At 40.6% G+C, this 15,875-nt stretch overlaps 1 protein-coding gene across 3 annotated transcripts in view; it reads left to right on the plus strand.

Annotated features, from left to right (window-relative positions):
* Nucleotides 1-15,875, plus strand: part of LOC138748587 (alpha-soluble NSF attachment protein) — a 28,870-nt gene that overhangs the window by 3,581 nt on the left and 9,414 nt on the right. For 2 of the 3 annotated variants that reach the window (XM_069909032.1, XM_069909033.1), the window contains exons 2-6: nucleotides 6,912-7,037; nucleotides 7,133-7,212; nucleotides 9,285-9,401; nucleotides 12,067-12,113; nucleotides 13,709-13,786. In XM_069909032.1, coding sequence (XP_069765133.1) covers nucleotides 6,912-7,037; nucleotides 7,133-7,212; nucleotides 9,285-9,401; nucleotides 12,067-12,113; nucleotides 13,709-13,786 — 448 coding nt within the window. The remainder of the gene's footprint in view (nucleotides 1-6,911; nucleotides 7,038-7,132; nucleotides 7,213-9,284; nucleotides 9,402-12,066; nucleotides 12,114-13,708; nucleotides 13,787-15,875) is intronic. The other variant, XM_069909034.1, reaches the window with a different exon arrangement.

Genomic DNA, 15,875 nt, shown 5'->3' on the forward strand with positions numbered 1-15,875 from the left:
TGATCGCTGCTGCTGCTCTCCAATGGCTGTATTCCCTGTTGATGTTCTCGATGTGGGGAGGGTTTTGCCTGTGGTGTCCTGGGCTGTATCCACTATCTTTTGCAGGACTTTCTGCTCCGGAGTATTGGTGATCCTGAACCAGACCGTGATGCAGTCGGTCAGCACACTCTCCGCCACACATCTGTAGAAATTTGCCAGGATTTCTGATGTCATACCAAACCTCTGCAAACAGCTGAGGAAGTAGAGGCACTGCCGTGCTTTCTTCATGATGCCAAAAGTATGTGGGGTCCAGGAAAGATCCTCCGATTTGGAGACTCCCAAGAACCTAAATTTGCTCACCCTCTTCACCTCTGGATCATACACCTCTGGTTTTCCCTTCTTGAATTCAACAATCAGCTGCTTGATTTGGGTGACAGTGTGCAAGGTTGTTGTTGGTGCACCATTCAACTGAGTTTCAATTTCCCACCAGATGCCCCTTTTTTGCACAACCCACTATCGTGGTATCGTCAGCGAATTTGTAGATGGTGTCATTGTTGCACCAAGCCACCCTGTAACTCATTCCCCTGCATTTTAATGTTCTGAGAGGAGTTTGTTTGGTGTGAAAGTCCAGTGTCCAGAAGCTGAGGTTGCTACACTGGTCTGTTTGCAAATAATATAATGAATGGGAACAATGTGTTACTCTTAGTAGTACGGTATCATTGTGTAAAGTTTAACCAGTTAGTAGCAACTGTCAGTAAACCAAGGCATTCGGAGCATCCTCCTTTGTAACTACAATTAATGCAAGATCCTTTCTGGTGCCATTCAAAGGTCTTGACTTTTTCATCCCACAACATTCTTGCTCTTTCCATAAATATCATGTTCTCTCAACTTCTGTTGCATCGTTTTCTACTTTGAAAATCTTACTCATTGCTTGTTGCATGTCAATCTTTCAGAGAAACCTTGGAACTTTTTCTTCCCCTCAAAGGCCACTGAAGCACCTTTCCTAGCTGTGAGGGTGATTAAGGTGCCAGGTGTGGGGCAATTCCACGGAGAGAAATGGTCTAACTGAGGGGATTAATGAAGAGTTTGAGCCATTGCATTTGATAAACAGCATATTTCTGTCTGTGGTGATCAGTCATTCTGAGCTTAAAGTCCCTTGGCTTAGACATTCATCTGGGCTATTGATATATCAAAAGTGAAACTATTTGTGTTTTGGCATAAGCAAGCATGGTCAGAAAGCCAAGATAAGAGCTCAGTCTTGGGGGAAGTGCGTTGGTATAGATTCTCGTTATTGAACCATAGAGCTTGACAGCATAGCAACAAGGCCCTTTGGACCTTCTAGTCTGTGCTGAGCCTTTTTTGGTAGTTCCACTGACCTACATCCAGTCCATAACCCTTCATACCTTTCCATCCACAGGTCTGTCCAAATTCTTGAATGTTAAAATTGAGCCTGCATTCACCACCTCAGATGGCAGCTTGTTCCACACCCTCAGAAGTTCTCCCTTGTGTTCCCCCCCCTAAACTTTTCCCCTTTCACTCTTAACCTATGTCCTTTGGTTTGTATCTCACCTCCCCTCAGTGGTCAAGGCCTATCTCCATTTACTCTGCTTATCCCCCTCATAATTTTAAATACCTCTATCAAATATTCTTCTGTGTTCCAGGGAAGTAACCAGTTTAATCTTTCCCTGTAACTCAGTTCCTGAGGTCTGGACAACATCCTAGTATATTTTCTCTCATGTCTGGATCATCAATATCGATAGTATAATGGTTTAATGGATGGAGATTGAAAACTTGGCTGAATGGTGCACCAACAACAACCTTGCACTCAATGTCACCAGAGCTCAGAAGCTGATTGTTGATTTCAGGAAAGGTAAGCCAGAGGTATATAATCCAGTGATCATTGGGGGATTGGAGATGGAGAGGGTGAGCAAATTTAAGTCCTTGGGAGTCGCTATCTCATAAGATCTTTCCTGGACCCAACGCACCAATGGCATCGTGAAGAAAGCACGTCAGCGCCTCTACTTCCTCAGGAGTTTGCAGAGGCTTCGTATGACACCAGAAAACCTGGCAAATTTCTACAGGTGTGGTGGAAAATGTGCTGACCAATTGCATCATGGTCTGGTCTGGGAACACCAATATCCCTGAGCGTAAAGCCCTCCAAATGGTATTGGGGACAACCCTGGACATTACAGGCAAAACCCTCCCCACTGCAAGGAATGCTGCAGTCAAAGGGGAGCAGCAAACGTCAAAGACCCACACCACCCAGCACATGCTCTGTTCTCACTGCTGCCATTAGGAAAGAGGTCTAGGTGCCACAAGACTTTCACCATCATGTTCGGGAACAGCTGCTGCCCCTCCACCATCAGACTTTTCAACGACAAACTCAATTTGGGATTCATTTAAGGACGTGCACTTGATTTTCTTTTGTTCTCTCTGTATTGCAGTCAGTTTGTTTACATTTATTACCAATGCTGTGTGCATTTTATTTTTGCACTAGTAATGCTTGATAATACTGTTTGGCTCGCAGGAAAAGGATTGTATGTGATGTCATGCACATACTCTGACAATATATCTGAAATCTGCTATCATTAACTAAGCCCTTGGAATACAGATAGAGGAAAGACGTCTTGTATTTTGCTTGGGTCAGGAGTTCTGACATTTTCCCAATCTCTTCCTGTTTCTTTACTCAAAACTTGCTGAATTAATTGGACTTTTTGGCATCAAATCTGTTGCTTAAGTGTCCTTTTACGATCTGATAATGTATGATTTCTCAGAACCTTTTTTCTTCAGTCATTTAATCCCAAGTAAAATGCATTAGTGGCGTTTTGCTATCAATGTTTTGTATGGATCATGGAATTAAGGTTGTGGATTTAAGCCCATTCCAGAGGCTTGAACAACATTCCAGCTACAGTTCAGAACGCTGTTATGTGCACAGACTGAACTGTATTATCTTCAACTATATCCTCAAGTGAGGACGAAAAACCGTCTCTATTTGATGGGCAGATAAAAATGTTCCTTGTGCCATCCTTTTTCAATCTTTTTATTAAACATATTACAGGTAAATAATACATGAGGAGAATAGATAATCAAAAAGGGGGAAAAATCACTATATGACATGATATGATATAACATATTTTATTACACTACAATTAAGGAATTGGTTCTCATCTGCTCAAACTGAAATCCCACCTAATCTTTTATTTAAAAAAAAAACTGGGCAGCCTATCCTGAGAATTTATAAATAAAAATTAATTGTCTAGTCACAGGCCTCCAGTCTGAGAAGCTATTGTCCACGGCCACTCACTGGCTTCTCCCACACAACCAATGTTTTTGAATATTTTAATATGAGATTTCACATCCAAAGTACAGAGTACCTATGGATAGATGTTAAAATTCTCAAAGATACACTACACTTAAAATCACCAATGCCTGAAGAGGGCGCACAAAATCAGTGAACCGGTGCGGACTCGAAAGGCCAACATGGCCTGTTTCTGCTCCATATATGGTTATATGGTCTTCACCAGCAAAGAGAAAAGAAATTAAATATAGTCCGGAAGAGAAAATAGTAATTTATAAAAGGTCCCCTGGTCTCTTCAAATTTAACAGAAATATCAAAAGTATGACTCCTTTCTCTAAACTGAAGCATGACATAATTTGAGAGAACCATTGAGTCAAAATGGTGGATTAGAATCTTTCCATTTCAATAAGGTCACTCTTCCAGCCAACAGTGTAGAAAAGGCTACAACCTGATGTGTGGAAGTGGGAACTTGTTCCACTTCTGGAACTATAATTCCAAAAAGAGCTGTCAGTGGGTTAGGTTGTAAACTAATGTCCGTTATAGCTAACAAAGTCTTAAAAATATCTGTCCAATACCTCTCCAACATAGGGCATGAGTTAGAGAAGCCACTTCTGATTTGTATCTATCACAAATAGGACTAACTAACATTAGAAAAAAATGGGCTAATTTGTCTTTCGACGTGTGAGCCCAATGTACCACTTTAAATTGAATTAAAGAATGACGAGCACATATTGAAGAGGTGTTAACCAATCCAAAAATCTTCCCCCATGATTGAAGATGCAACTTCCCAGGCCCTTTTAATTTTGTCATTAGAACTTGATTGCAATCTTAATACCTTGTTTTAAATGTTAGCTATTAAACCCTTATGTGAAGGGTTCAAATGAGGTGGGGGTTGGGGGGGAGAAAGAGAAGTATCAACCAAATTGGGTTGATACGATGTTGGAAAGTTGGACAGTAAAGTATTCAGAAAATTTCTAATTTGGAGGTATCTTTTTTTAAAAAAAAAGTGACTTGGGTATATAATATTGGATAATAGTTCAAAAGACATTAATCTGAAAAATAAACTATTTCTTTAACTTTATAAAAAGAGAAGACTTGATTAATTATAGATGATTGAAAAAATAATTGAGAAATTATACTAGATAAAATAAAAATGTTCAGGTCCAAGAACTTACAAAATTGAAACCTAATCCGTAAGCTATGTTTAAGTATTGGCTTGAAGGTAAAGGTTCCATTATAGTCATGTAATACTACATTTAGAATGTAACCTACATGAAATTCTTTAACTTTTTGTCTATCGCAAGCCAGACAGAGAGTTGCCACTTGTCCAGTGGCCCTCACAGAAACCAACAGCACCCAGTGTTCCCAGGCAGTCTCCCCTCTAAGCATTGACCAGACCTGAGCCTGCTTAGCTTGAAGAGAAGACCACTCAGGAACAAACAGCAGGTGCTGAAGGCCGTTATGCCGATTAATCTTCGAAAGTTTAAGGGGAAGAGCTACTTTCAATGAAAAAGCTACTGAATACCACTGTACTGATTTCAATTCCAAATTATCCAATAAGGGTGGTCACATTTATCGGAATAGTAGATCCAGAAAATAATATAGTGGATGTTAACTGCCTAATAATAGAATCTAAGATTAGGTCAAGCCATACTGCCATCTTTCTTTAATTTCTGCAGATGGAATTTACTCAATCTGGCATTCTTTTTAATTCTAAATACAAGAAGATATTGTGGAGTTAATATCAAAAATGGATTTTGGAATAAAAACTGGGACTGCTTGAAATGAAAACAAAAATTTAGGTAAGATTATAATCTTATAAAAATTAAATTTATATCCAGAGAAACTACCAAATTGGGAAAGCAGAGACAACATTGGAGAAATAGATTTCTCAGAATCTGAAATATATGCTAAAAGATATATAAAGATACTTTGTGAATTCCATCTCCTCTATTAATTCCCTGAATGTCACTGAAATCCAGAAATGCTATTGCTAAGGGTTCTAAAGCTAAATTATATAATAAAGTGCTAAGAGGACAATGCTGTCTAGTTCATTGAAATAACATAAAAAGTGATTATTTGTAATTACAGCAGCTGCTGGAACTTGATAAATTAATCCAAGAGATAAAACTAGGGCAGAAATTAAATCTTGTCAAAACTTCAAACGGATATTTCCATTCCACTCTATAAAAAGCCTTTTCTGCATCTAATGACACTACATATTCTGGAATTTTGAGCAATGGGGAATAAATTATATTTGTGAATCTACGGATATTAAAGTGTGAATATAGATTCTTTATAAATCCTATTTGGTTGATATAGAGATAATGTGAAGAAGAATATTTTCCAATCTATTAGCTAAAATCTTGGAAAGAATTTTAGAATCAACATTCAATAATAATATTGGTCTATAGGAAGTGCAATCAAAAGAGTCCTTGTCCTTTTAGGAATTGAGGAAATTGACGCTTCATAAAACATCCGTGTCAATGCTCTAAAAAGATGAGATCACTAAATACCTTACCAAGTCAGTGGGGGTGGGGGGGGGGGAAGTATATTAGTAAAATAAAAATAAAAAACTCAATGGAATAACTGTCTGGACCTGGCACTTTGCCAGACTGAAGGGAGGAAATTGCTTTAAAAATTTCCATCTCTAAAATTGGAGCTTCCAAAGAAAGTTGATCATTACGAGAAATTTTAGGGATATTTCTCTGTTGCAGGAATCTATCCATACAGACAGAATTGTCGGGAAACTGATTTTTATATAAATCAGAATAGAATTCCTGAAATGTCTTATTAATTTCAATATGATCAAACACCATGCTACTGTCATTTTTATAAATTTTAGTAATGTTTTGGCCAAAGCTGATTTTAATTGACGAGCTAACAATTTATTTGATTTATCCCAATGTACATAAAACTGGCTTTTAAGTTTAAGAAGTTGGCTTTCAATAGCATATATTGGAAGTAAATCATGTTGCTTTTGAAGTTCTACCTTTTCTTTAAACCTATTATTCAGTAGTAATAATTAGGAAATTATTTGTGCCTGAAAGTATGCCTTAAATGTAACCCAGACAGTTAAACAGGACATTTCCTCAGTTAGATTCAATAAGAAAAATAAGAGGTTTGCTCCTTAATAAAGTCTATAAATTTTTCATTTTGAATTAAGATCAAATTAAACCACCACTGCTGAGCACCAGAAGTGACATCAGAGAGTGTAAGAGTTTCCAAGGCGCATGAGCAGAAACAGCGATGGTGCCATCGGCACAATCTGTTACTGAGGGAACTAATCAATTATCAACAAAAAAAAATCAATCCTGGAATATTAATAATGAACATGGTGGGGGGGGGGGGGGGTGGAGAAAGAAAATGCTTTTTTAGTATATTTAAATGATTTTTAAAATATTTTGTGTGGGTGGGTGGGGGTGTGGGTGGGTGGGGGTGTGGGTGGGTGGGGGTGTGGGTGGGTGGGTGGGGGTGTGGGTGGGTGTGTGTGTGTGTGTGTGTGTATGTGTGTGTTTATATAATTGTGTTCCTCTGTCTCCTTTCAGAGCCAGAATTAATTCTCACCTTTCCTCTTATCATATCCAATTTACACTTTTTGTTTATCTGAACTTCTCCCCTTGTCATTCTGCAGTCTTTATTCAGAACTAAACAAAGAAAGACTTGGGCTTGAAACATCAATAACATATCTTTACCTCCAATGGACGCTGAGAGACCAGCTGAGTTCCTCCAGCATTTTGGTGGTTTTTTTTTTACGACGGTAACGGCATCTGCAGACTTTTGTTTTACTTTAGTTGATCCAGAAACCTCTCTCTAGTGGTGTTGCCCTAATTTTGGCCTCATTGTTTTTTTTAGTGGTTCTTCCAAATTGGAGGAAGCATGTGAATTGTACGTTAGGGCTGCTAACATGTTCAAGATGGCCAAGAACTGGAGTGGTGAGTACAAATACTACATGTCACTTGTTTGTGACATTTACCCCTTTCATTACTAGACTGAAATGATGAATGCATGAAATAGCACGTTAACACCATAAACTGAAGAACTTTTGAAAAGGTAATGAATATGCTACAAATTTGATGCCAATGTACGTGCCTTTATGCATAAACCTGCAGCTACCGGAGCCCTGGAAGGCAGCCTGTCATATTGGGAAACTGCTTGTTGGTAATCAGAATCAATAGAAATTCCCAACACAGGAACAAGTCACCAGGCCAACAACCACATCAGCCAAAAAAGCTATTTCGTCAAAATTAATTTCTCAGTTATTGATTTGTCACACAAGGTACTTTCTAAATATTGAGTGTTTCTGCCTCCACTTTGTGGTTAGGAAAATTTCTATCTATCATTAATCATGTGATTATTGCCACTCATAATTCCTGACTCCTCTGTAAGGAATTCTCTCCATCTCAGCCAATTGCATGCCTGAATTAAATTTGCATAAATTAGATTGTCTTTTGTCAGAGCAAGTCTTGTTTATTGTGAGTTTGCCTGTCTGGCGATGTACAGTACCTGTGCAGGATCCCATTTTAATTCAATGTGATTCTCTAACCCAAAAAGGGAATTAAGAGGGGAAAAAAAACAATGCTGGAAGAACTTGGGACCGATGCACATTTCAATATGAACTGTCGAGTTGCATCATTTTACCTCCACAGATGCTGCTTTATTGATTTCATCCAACATCCTATATATTTTTTGCTCTAGATTTCAGCTACTGCTTTAATCTTCAGGAGAGCTCGTCACCTGCTGGTCGCTAACAAGGTAACCTCTTACAATGTAGCTCTGATAAAGAAAAAAACGTCACCAAAGCACCTGCTCAACTGACGCTCTTTGAACTCACTAGAAGCCTATCATTCCCCAGACGCTGGTGGAGAAGCTGTCCTCGCCGGGACTTGACACCCCTCTCTCTAACTGGATTCCCTAACGAAAAGACCACAGTCCGTCCGGGTCAGTAGCAGAATGTCGAGCACCATCACACTCAGTACTGGTGCACCTCAGGGTTTTGTGCTCCGCCAACTCCTGTTCGAGCTACTGACCCACAGCTGAACCACCAGATCCAGCTCTAACGGATCATCAAGGTGACCTCATCAGTAACGACAAATAATTGCACGACAGAGGTGAAAAATCTTGCAAAAGTAACAACAGGAGGATGTGAACAAGACAAAGGAGATGATCGAGGACTTCAGGAGGACCAGGAATGTCTACCCTCCACCGCACAATCAGTTACTTGGTAGTGGAGAGAGTAGAGAACACCAAGTTCATTGGAGTCTACTTACAAGTGACTTTACCAGCCACCATCCTGTCAATCTTCTACAGGACTCTATTGAGAGCACCCTGACCGGCTACACAGTGTGGGGGACGGTTGCTGTAGAGAATTAAATCCGAAGTCAATCCACAGGTCCAGAAGAGTGGCATAGAGGATCACTGGGGTATCCCTTCCCCCACCCCCAATGATCTACTGGGATCATTGTCTGAAGAGGGCGTGCAAAATTGTTAACTCCTTCCACCCTGAACACATCTTTCAGCTACTCCTGTTGACAAAGAGATACAGGAGTATCAGACCCAGCCTCACCAGGCTGAGGTACAGGTAGTGAGAATGCTGTAGGCTAAAGGAAGTGCTCACACTAACCATCCGAGGCTCTTCTATTCACAAAACAATATTTCTTTATTCGTTTTAATATGAATACTTCTCCTGCATGTTTTGTTTGTCTGTATGTGTGCGGCTGGTTGTATTTTTGCCTGTTTTGCACCAAGGACCGGAGAACGCTGTTTCGCCAGGTTGAACTTGAGCAATCAGCTGACAACAAACTTGAACTTGATTTTCAGAACTATGGGGAATTGCATTGTGTGATACCCAGATGGCTGCCACACTCATCAAGCATCAACTTGGAAATCTTTGGAAAAAAAATTATCTGGTTAATATGGCCAGACACTTGGATTCAGTCCATGTGTCTGGGTTACATGTGCAATTATTTTAATGAGTAACTTGTGCTACTGAAACCCTTCTCTTCAGCTGCAGGGAATTCCTTCTGCGAGTCGGCTAAACTCCACCTGCGCTTGCAGAGCAAGCATGACGCAGCAACAAACTTTGTGGACGCAGGAAATGCCTTTAAGAAAACTGATCCTCAAGGTAACTGCCATTTTTAACTTGAAAAGATTTGTCTTTAAAAGTTCAACATGTTGTTCTCAAATGGATTACTTTTCAGCTTGCTGCTCTGGCCTCCCTCCCTTATCCACCTCCTGCCTGTGGGACTGTGCTCCTCCCCTGCCCCCCCCCCCACCATTTTGTTCACATGCCTGCCAACATATTTCCGTATGGATGAAGGGCTCAAGCCTGAAAGTTTTATCTCTGCTATATCAAGTTCACTGTTTAACCACCTGAGTGTCTCCAGCATTGTGTTTTTACTTCAACCACAGTGTCCGCAGACTTTCGTGTTTTACTTCTGACATTTATATATACTGTACTTTTTAATTGTAGTTTAATTGAGTTTAAATTTAGACATACAGCTCAGTAATAGCCCCTTTTGATCTATGAGCCCGTTCCGCCCAATTGACCTACAACTCCCAGTATGTTTTGAAGAGTGGGAGGCAACCAGAGCACCCAGGGAAAACCCACGCAGACACAAGGAGGGGGGAGGCTGTTGGCAGCGGGGAGGGGTGACTATTGGGCGCCTCCCCTGCCCCGATTCAGGAGCCGGCGTTTGCTCCGTGGCACCTCTCCCCGCTGCGGACCTTTCAGGTGGAAGAACACTGCCTTCACTGCTGCCACTTGAATGTCTCTTCGCAGACACCCGCAGCCGGCTCCAGAGCCGCATTCTCCCGGCGATTCCACCTGAAAACAGCTCGAGGTAGAAATATAAAATTTGTTTGACTTGGTAGTACTGATTTAAATTTGATTGGTTGATGTAGCAGCTGTACAAATGGAAATGTAGTTCAAGTCCACTTCTTTTAAATTTGGAGGGGGATAGAGTTTCATTTGAATCTTTGCCTCTATATGAGAATTTGGTTATCAAGATGGAAAAGGAGTGGGTGCTCATAGGCTTGATTATGAGACCGTATGGCCTGTGTGACCCAGGTTTAAAAGTTATGGCTGCACAATGTGTGCAGGAATCCAGATCTTCCAAAGCTTCCTAGATTCCTGAAAACTCCCAGTGGAGTTAAAAGTAGCAACTGCTATAAAACCCCTGATATCCGGACCCATGGGGTTTGGTAGATATTTTCCGGTTGCTTGAGACTTTTTGCAATGCTGAATAAATACACCTAGATGAAGAATAAACAGTTTAAAAGATGAAAATACTATGCTGTACTTACACTGAACAAACTTCACTTGCATGAATATATAAACCTTAAAATATTTCAGTCACATTCTTTGAAAACATTTAACCGTCGCTGCATCTGCAGGTTCCTCTCCTCCACAGAGCTCCCCGAAAGATGAACAACATTATAATTAACCCCCAGCCCCAAGTTTACAGATAAAGCCTCTGAATGGGTGATTCTTACTCAGCAGGGTTAAGGAGACACCATAACGGCGAGCGGCATCAACCAGCTCTTCATCCTGGGCGACGCCATTGCTGTTTTGCACAACTTTATTCAAACAGCTTCTTCGAGCAAAGCCCCGACCAAGGCTGGCTGAATATTTGCTCCCATCTTCACCAAAGGATTATGTGTTACAACATTTACAATTTTAAACTTGCATATTTTTACCTATTATTTTATTCTTATTTATTTTCCTTTTTTTTTGCTAGTTGTTTGAGGCTGCTGGTTGCTTGAATTCTGGATCCCAGGAGTTTTATTGTATAACACTATAGGTGATATGGTTTTAAGTTGCAATGGAACAGGCCTGAATGGTGGCCTTGTGGTAAGGAATCAGAAGGAATAAATATAATATTATTTTGTATCTATGAAAGTTCAGTTAGAAACTGACTTGAATTTGTGTAGATTGAGCTATGAATTTGCTGAGTTAGATTTAAAAATGTATTCACCAGGCAAATATTAGTAAATTTTGTGCACCCATTAGGAATTATTTTAAATTGTGAGAAAACTGATCTTTGTATGGTATTAAATTATACTGAGGAAAAATGAATTGACTGCGGCATTGGTAAAATCAATGAACCGTGTGTGACAGGAGTGGTGTGAACAGCGTACAAGTGTCTTGTAAAAGTGGTGAACGTGTCATTAAAGAATACTGAAGGAATTGAGAAGAACAAAAACTAGTTAAATTCCCCAAACCAGATTGCCTTATGAAATTTCTAGAAGCATTGGGTATAAAAGTGAGGTTGCAAAATTCTGAAATTCGGTAGATTGGAAGGTTGTTTGTACAAGTTTTGCTGGGACTTTTCAAGAACCTAGGGCATTTCTGAATAATGCCTCTGTGCACAATTGGTACCACTGTTGTCTTGAACTGGTTCCTCGTAGCCTGTGGACCAAAAGATTTACTAAGGACCTGCACCACAGCCATATCCTGAGCTACTCTTTTGGCACGTTGACAAATTCCAAAGATGAGTAATGATCCCTTCAACGTCCTGATTATCATGGTTAATGTTAGGGGTGGTGCAATGCAGAGATGAGGGTGGGATGGTAGTCTGATAAGACAGCGATGTACTGAGTCAAGCTGTTACCTCTCAACTTCAGTGACCTCTAGGGGTGCACGTTTTCCCCATGGCTGGATGTTTCCCTGGGTGAGTTGCTTTGCTCCCATATTTCAAAAAATGTGTGAGTTGATTTGTGTCTGATCTTTTAAATTACTTTACTTTAGCTGCAGTGACCTGAATGATGTTTTTTTTAATCTTCTTTAGAGGCCATTAACTGTTTGAACAGAGCCATAGAGATTTACACAGATATGGTAAGGCACTGTCTTAGCAGCCTTTGTAGGATAAATATTAAATGCTTTGCTTGCATTTTTGAACTTTCTTTCAATGTCCAAGTGGTTTGCTGTCATCACCCGGTTCAATGCTGGATGGATACTTCCATTGACTGGTGAGTTTGGATCCAGAGGTTACAATTCACGATGAAAGGATTATTAGGACTAAGCTGAAGATTAATTTCTTCAGTGGGTGGTGATTCTTTGGAATTCTCTACCCTGAAGGAGTGCTGAGTTTATTCAAAATGGAAAACGGGCAATTGAGTTCATTTGCAACAGAACAGATTCTGGATATGAAGGGCATTGAGAGATATAGCGAGGGTAGTAGAGGGAAATAGAGCAGAGCTAGAAGATTAGCCATTAATTGGCAGGGCAGACGATAAACCAGATGGCCTGTGAAAGTGGACCTGGGATTACATGACAAACAAATGTGTAAGGTTACAAATCTCACTGTGCTTTATTGTTGCTTTGCAAAGTGTAAGAACTCTGTTACAGCAAGAAGCACTCCCACTCACTCACAGCTAATCTCTCCACAAGGGAATCTCTTGCGTGGCTCACAAGTTGCATATTTATGCAGACAATTGTTCCACCTTTCCAGAACATTTGAACAGACTTCCATAATCCTTTTTCATATTTCTTAGGATTAATTATATTGGGTAATGCCCCTTGCTCAATGGTTAATGGTCTTTTACTATCTTTGCCAAATAAGGAGTTGTTATTGTTCTTCCCCATCTGCTTTAGTACAATGGAATGGTTTTGTTTTACTGCTTTAAGACTCACATTCTCAACTTAGCCTTAATTATATTCTGTTTATGATCAAGCCTCTCCAATTCTTTGTCACTGCAAGCTCTTCCAATTTCAAACAGAAGTAAGATGTGAATGTGCGGGATACGACAGTTTTGCAATTTAAAAAGTATTGATTTGATGTGCAAATCAGTAATAAGAGTAGAGTTTGCTGTGGTACAGGTGATCCTTTACTTACGACCTGTGTGATTTTTGACCATCCATACAGACGACCAGAAAAAATAACGTATACATTAAAAAAAAAATGGGTGTAAATATAAAAATTAAGCATCAGGTCCCAGGGATCCAGGGGCTGTTTATTTTGTCGGACCACCATGGTGGCAGCCATGGGCCAGAAACACGCTCTCGCCGAATATTCAGGACTCTAAGGCAGAGGCGAACCCAGTGTTCAAGTTGAGGGAGGTGAGTGCAGGCCCAGAGTAACTTGCATCCATTTCAAGATCCAACCAATCGGTCAGAACTGAACTCAGATGCATGTCAGAGATCATCTGTATAGACAACCTCTTGTCCTGATACGCTGCCCAATGGCTGTATACGCTCCTGCAAAGAAAACTCCTTTTGCATCTACCTGGACAAACCTTTGTAACAATTTTCTTTCACTATAATGACTGCGTCCGGTCCATTATAAATAGGATGGGCTCTTCAATGGGGCACTTGTCCTCAATCCCACCATTTGGATATTTATTCTATTCTGGATATCCTGAGATTAGATTTTTGTTGTATCTTCAGTTTTTCCTGGTGTGTTCAGTGATAAAGTTTCTGTTTGCATGTAGGGCCGGTTTACCATTGCTGCGAAGCATCACATATCGATAGCAGAGATTTACGAGAGCGAGCTGGTGGACATCGATAAAGTAGGTATTGAAGATACAAGACTTGCATATGTCCTGGCTTCTTGCATGTTAAACTGAGCTATCATTTGTAATCCTGGGTTTGTTTTTCCCATTTGTAGTTCCTTTGCTTTCCAGTTCTGTGCCTGTGCTTTCAAGTTTTGTTCTTGTGGAAGTAGAATTTCCCTTGCCCACGTTTGAACCGATGGTATTAGACAACATGGGGTCTAGAGTTGACGTTCAGCGTTTCTTTCTCTCTCTCTCTCTCTCTCCTAATGTTCTAATTGCCGCTGTTGTAGTTTGACCACCCCTGGTCTAGCTGTTAGTAAGGAGGACTTGGCAAACTCATCGTGGCTGGGCGTGTTGTTGCCCTGTCCAAGATTGATGCCGGGTGATTCATCTGGTCTTGCTCACTTTTTTAAAAAGGTGGCAGTAAAAGTACAGCTGTGTGACTTGCTGGTGGGAGACTTTGAATCGATCTCCCTGCTGGGTCCACAGTCGCATGCATGCCACACCAGATAAAAGTCGCATCTTTACTTCTGTCAAGGACATCAGATAGGCTTTTTTTTTCACCAATCCTGTAGATTTTGTGGTCAACATTACTGACTGGTTATTTTTCCAGATTATTAATTGAATTAAAATTCCACTGCTGTGTTTGTTTTTTAATATCTCTTGTCTGGATTACTGATTCAGTCATTTAACTGATTTAGCCCCACTCTGGTCTGACTTGTTATAACACCGGATCCATTTGTGTGTTCCTCAGTCCAGGGGCAATTGGGGATTAAATGATAGGACCAGCATCGTCAGGTGACCTCTCCCTCCCAGTGAATCAATACATTGTGCTATCTGATTGCCATGAATCATGGGGAAATATTTTGTGTTGCCTATTTTCTCAGTTCTGGAGGACAAAGTTGCCTGATTTAGTATCTTTGGACAATTAATTGGTGTGATTTCAAGATGGCAGCTTAATAAAGTCCCTCTTTGAAGGGAGACAGAGTTCTGGATCTCAGGCTGGTGATGGTGTAAATCTAGCGGTCATTCTATTACAAGAATCCACAGGCTTGTAGTTTGATCTGGAGCTTCCAATTTAAATCCCATTTTGATATTTGAAGAATTAAAAGAAAAGATGTGTCTTGGTGAGAATCAAACGTCTGATTATTGTGAATTATTATCTGGTTTACTCTTTGTTCCCAGATTGACCAATGCATTCATTTTCTGAATAAAGATTTACAGATGGGCAATAAATCTTTCAAGTAAACAAATGCACTTTAAAACAAATCAAGTCAAGTTTAGGGTCATGTGATTGGACAAGTACAACTCAACAAAACAGCACTTCCCTCGTCTTTGGTACAAGACACACAACTCTCGATCGTAGGCAAGACAAATTTGCATATATATAAATAAGTATTGTTTTGTAAATATGTGGTCAGTGTGAGGAGTTCCTTTGGTCGTTCAGTGATCTCACTACCCGTGGGAAGAAATTGTTCCTCAGCCTGGCGGCGCTGGCTCTGATCCTCCTGGATCTCTTCCCAGACAGGCACAGCTGAAAGATGCTGTGCATGGGGGGGAAGGGTTCTCCATAATATTGCACGCTCTCTTCAGACAATGATTCTAGTCCATCGCGTCGTTTGGAGAGTGGGGGAGGGAGACTCCGGTGATCCTCCCTGCCACTCTTACGGTCCTGTGGATTGACCTCCGATCCATTTCTCTGCAGCAACCGTCCCCCCACTGTGACGCAGCTGGCCACAACACTAGAGCTCCCGTAGGTTGACGTAATGTTGGCCGGTGGCCTTGCCCGCTTCAGTCTTCTCAGGAAGTGCAGTGACTATTGTGCCATCCTGTCAAGTGAGATGAGGGTCCACGAAAGGTCACTAGTTTAGTGAACTCCAAGGAACTTGATTCTCGCCACTACAGAGTTGTTGACGAGTAGAGGAGGGTGGTCGTTCCCGGTCTCCCTGAAGCCCACGATCACCTTTCGTTTTGTCCACATTGAGCCTGGTTGTTACTCAGTTTGTTAAACGAGGGGATGGGCTGAGTTAATTTGTTAAAATTGATTTCGAAAAATGTGCATCTTTGATATCGTACTGAACTAATTCTCCGGTGCTGGCAGCGT

The sequence above is a fragment of the Narcine bancroftii genome, chromosome 13 (genome assembly GCF_036971445.1).
Source record: "Narcine bancroftii isolate sNarBan1 chromosome 13, sNarBan1.hap1, whole genome shotgun sequence".
NCBI lineage: Eukaryota > Metazoa > Chordata > Chondrichthyes > Torpediniformes > Narcinidae > Narcine > Narcine bancroftii.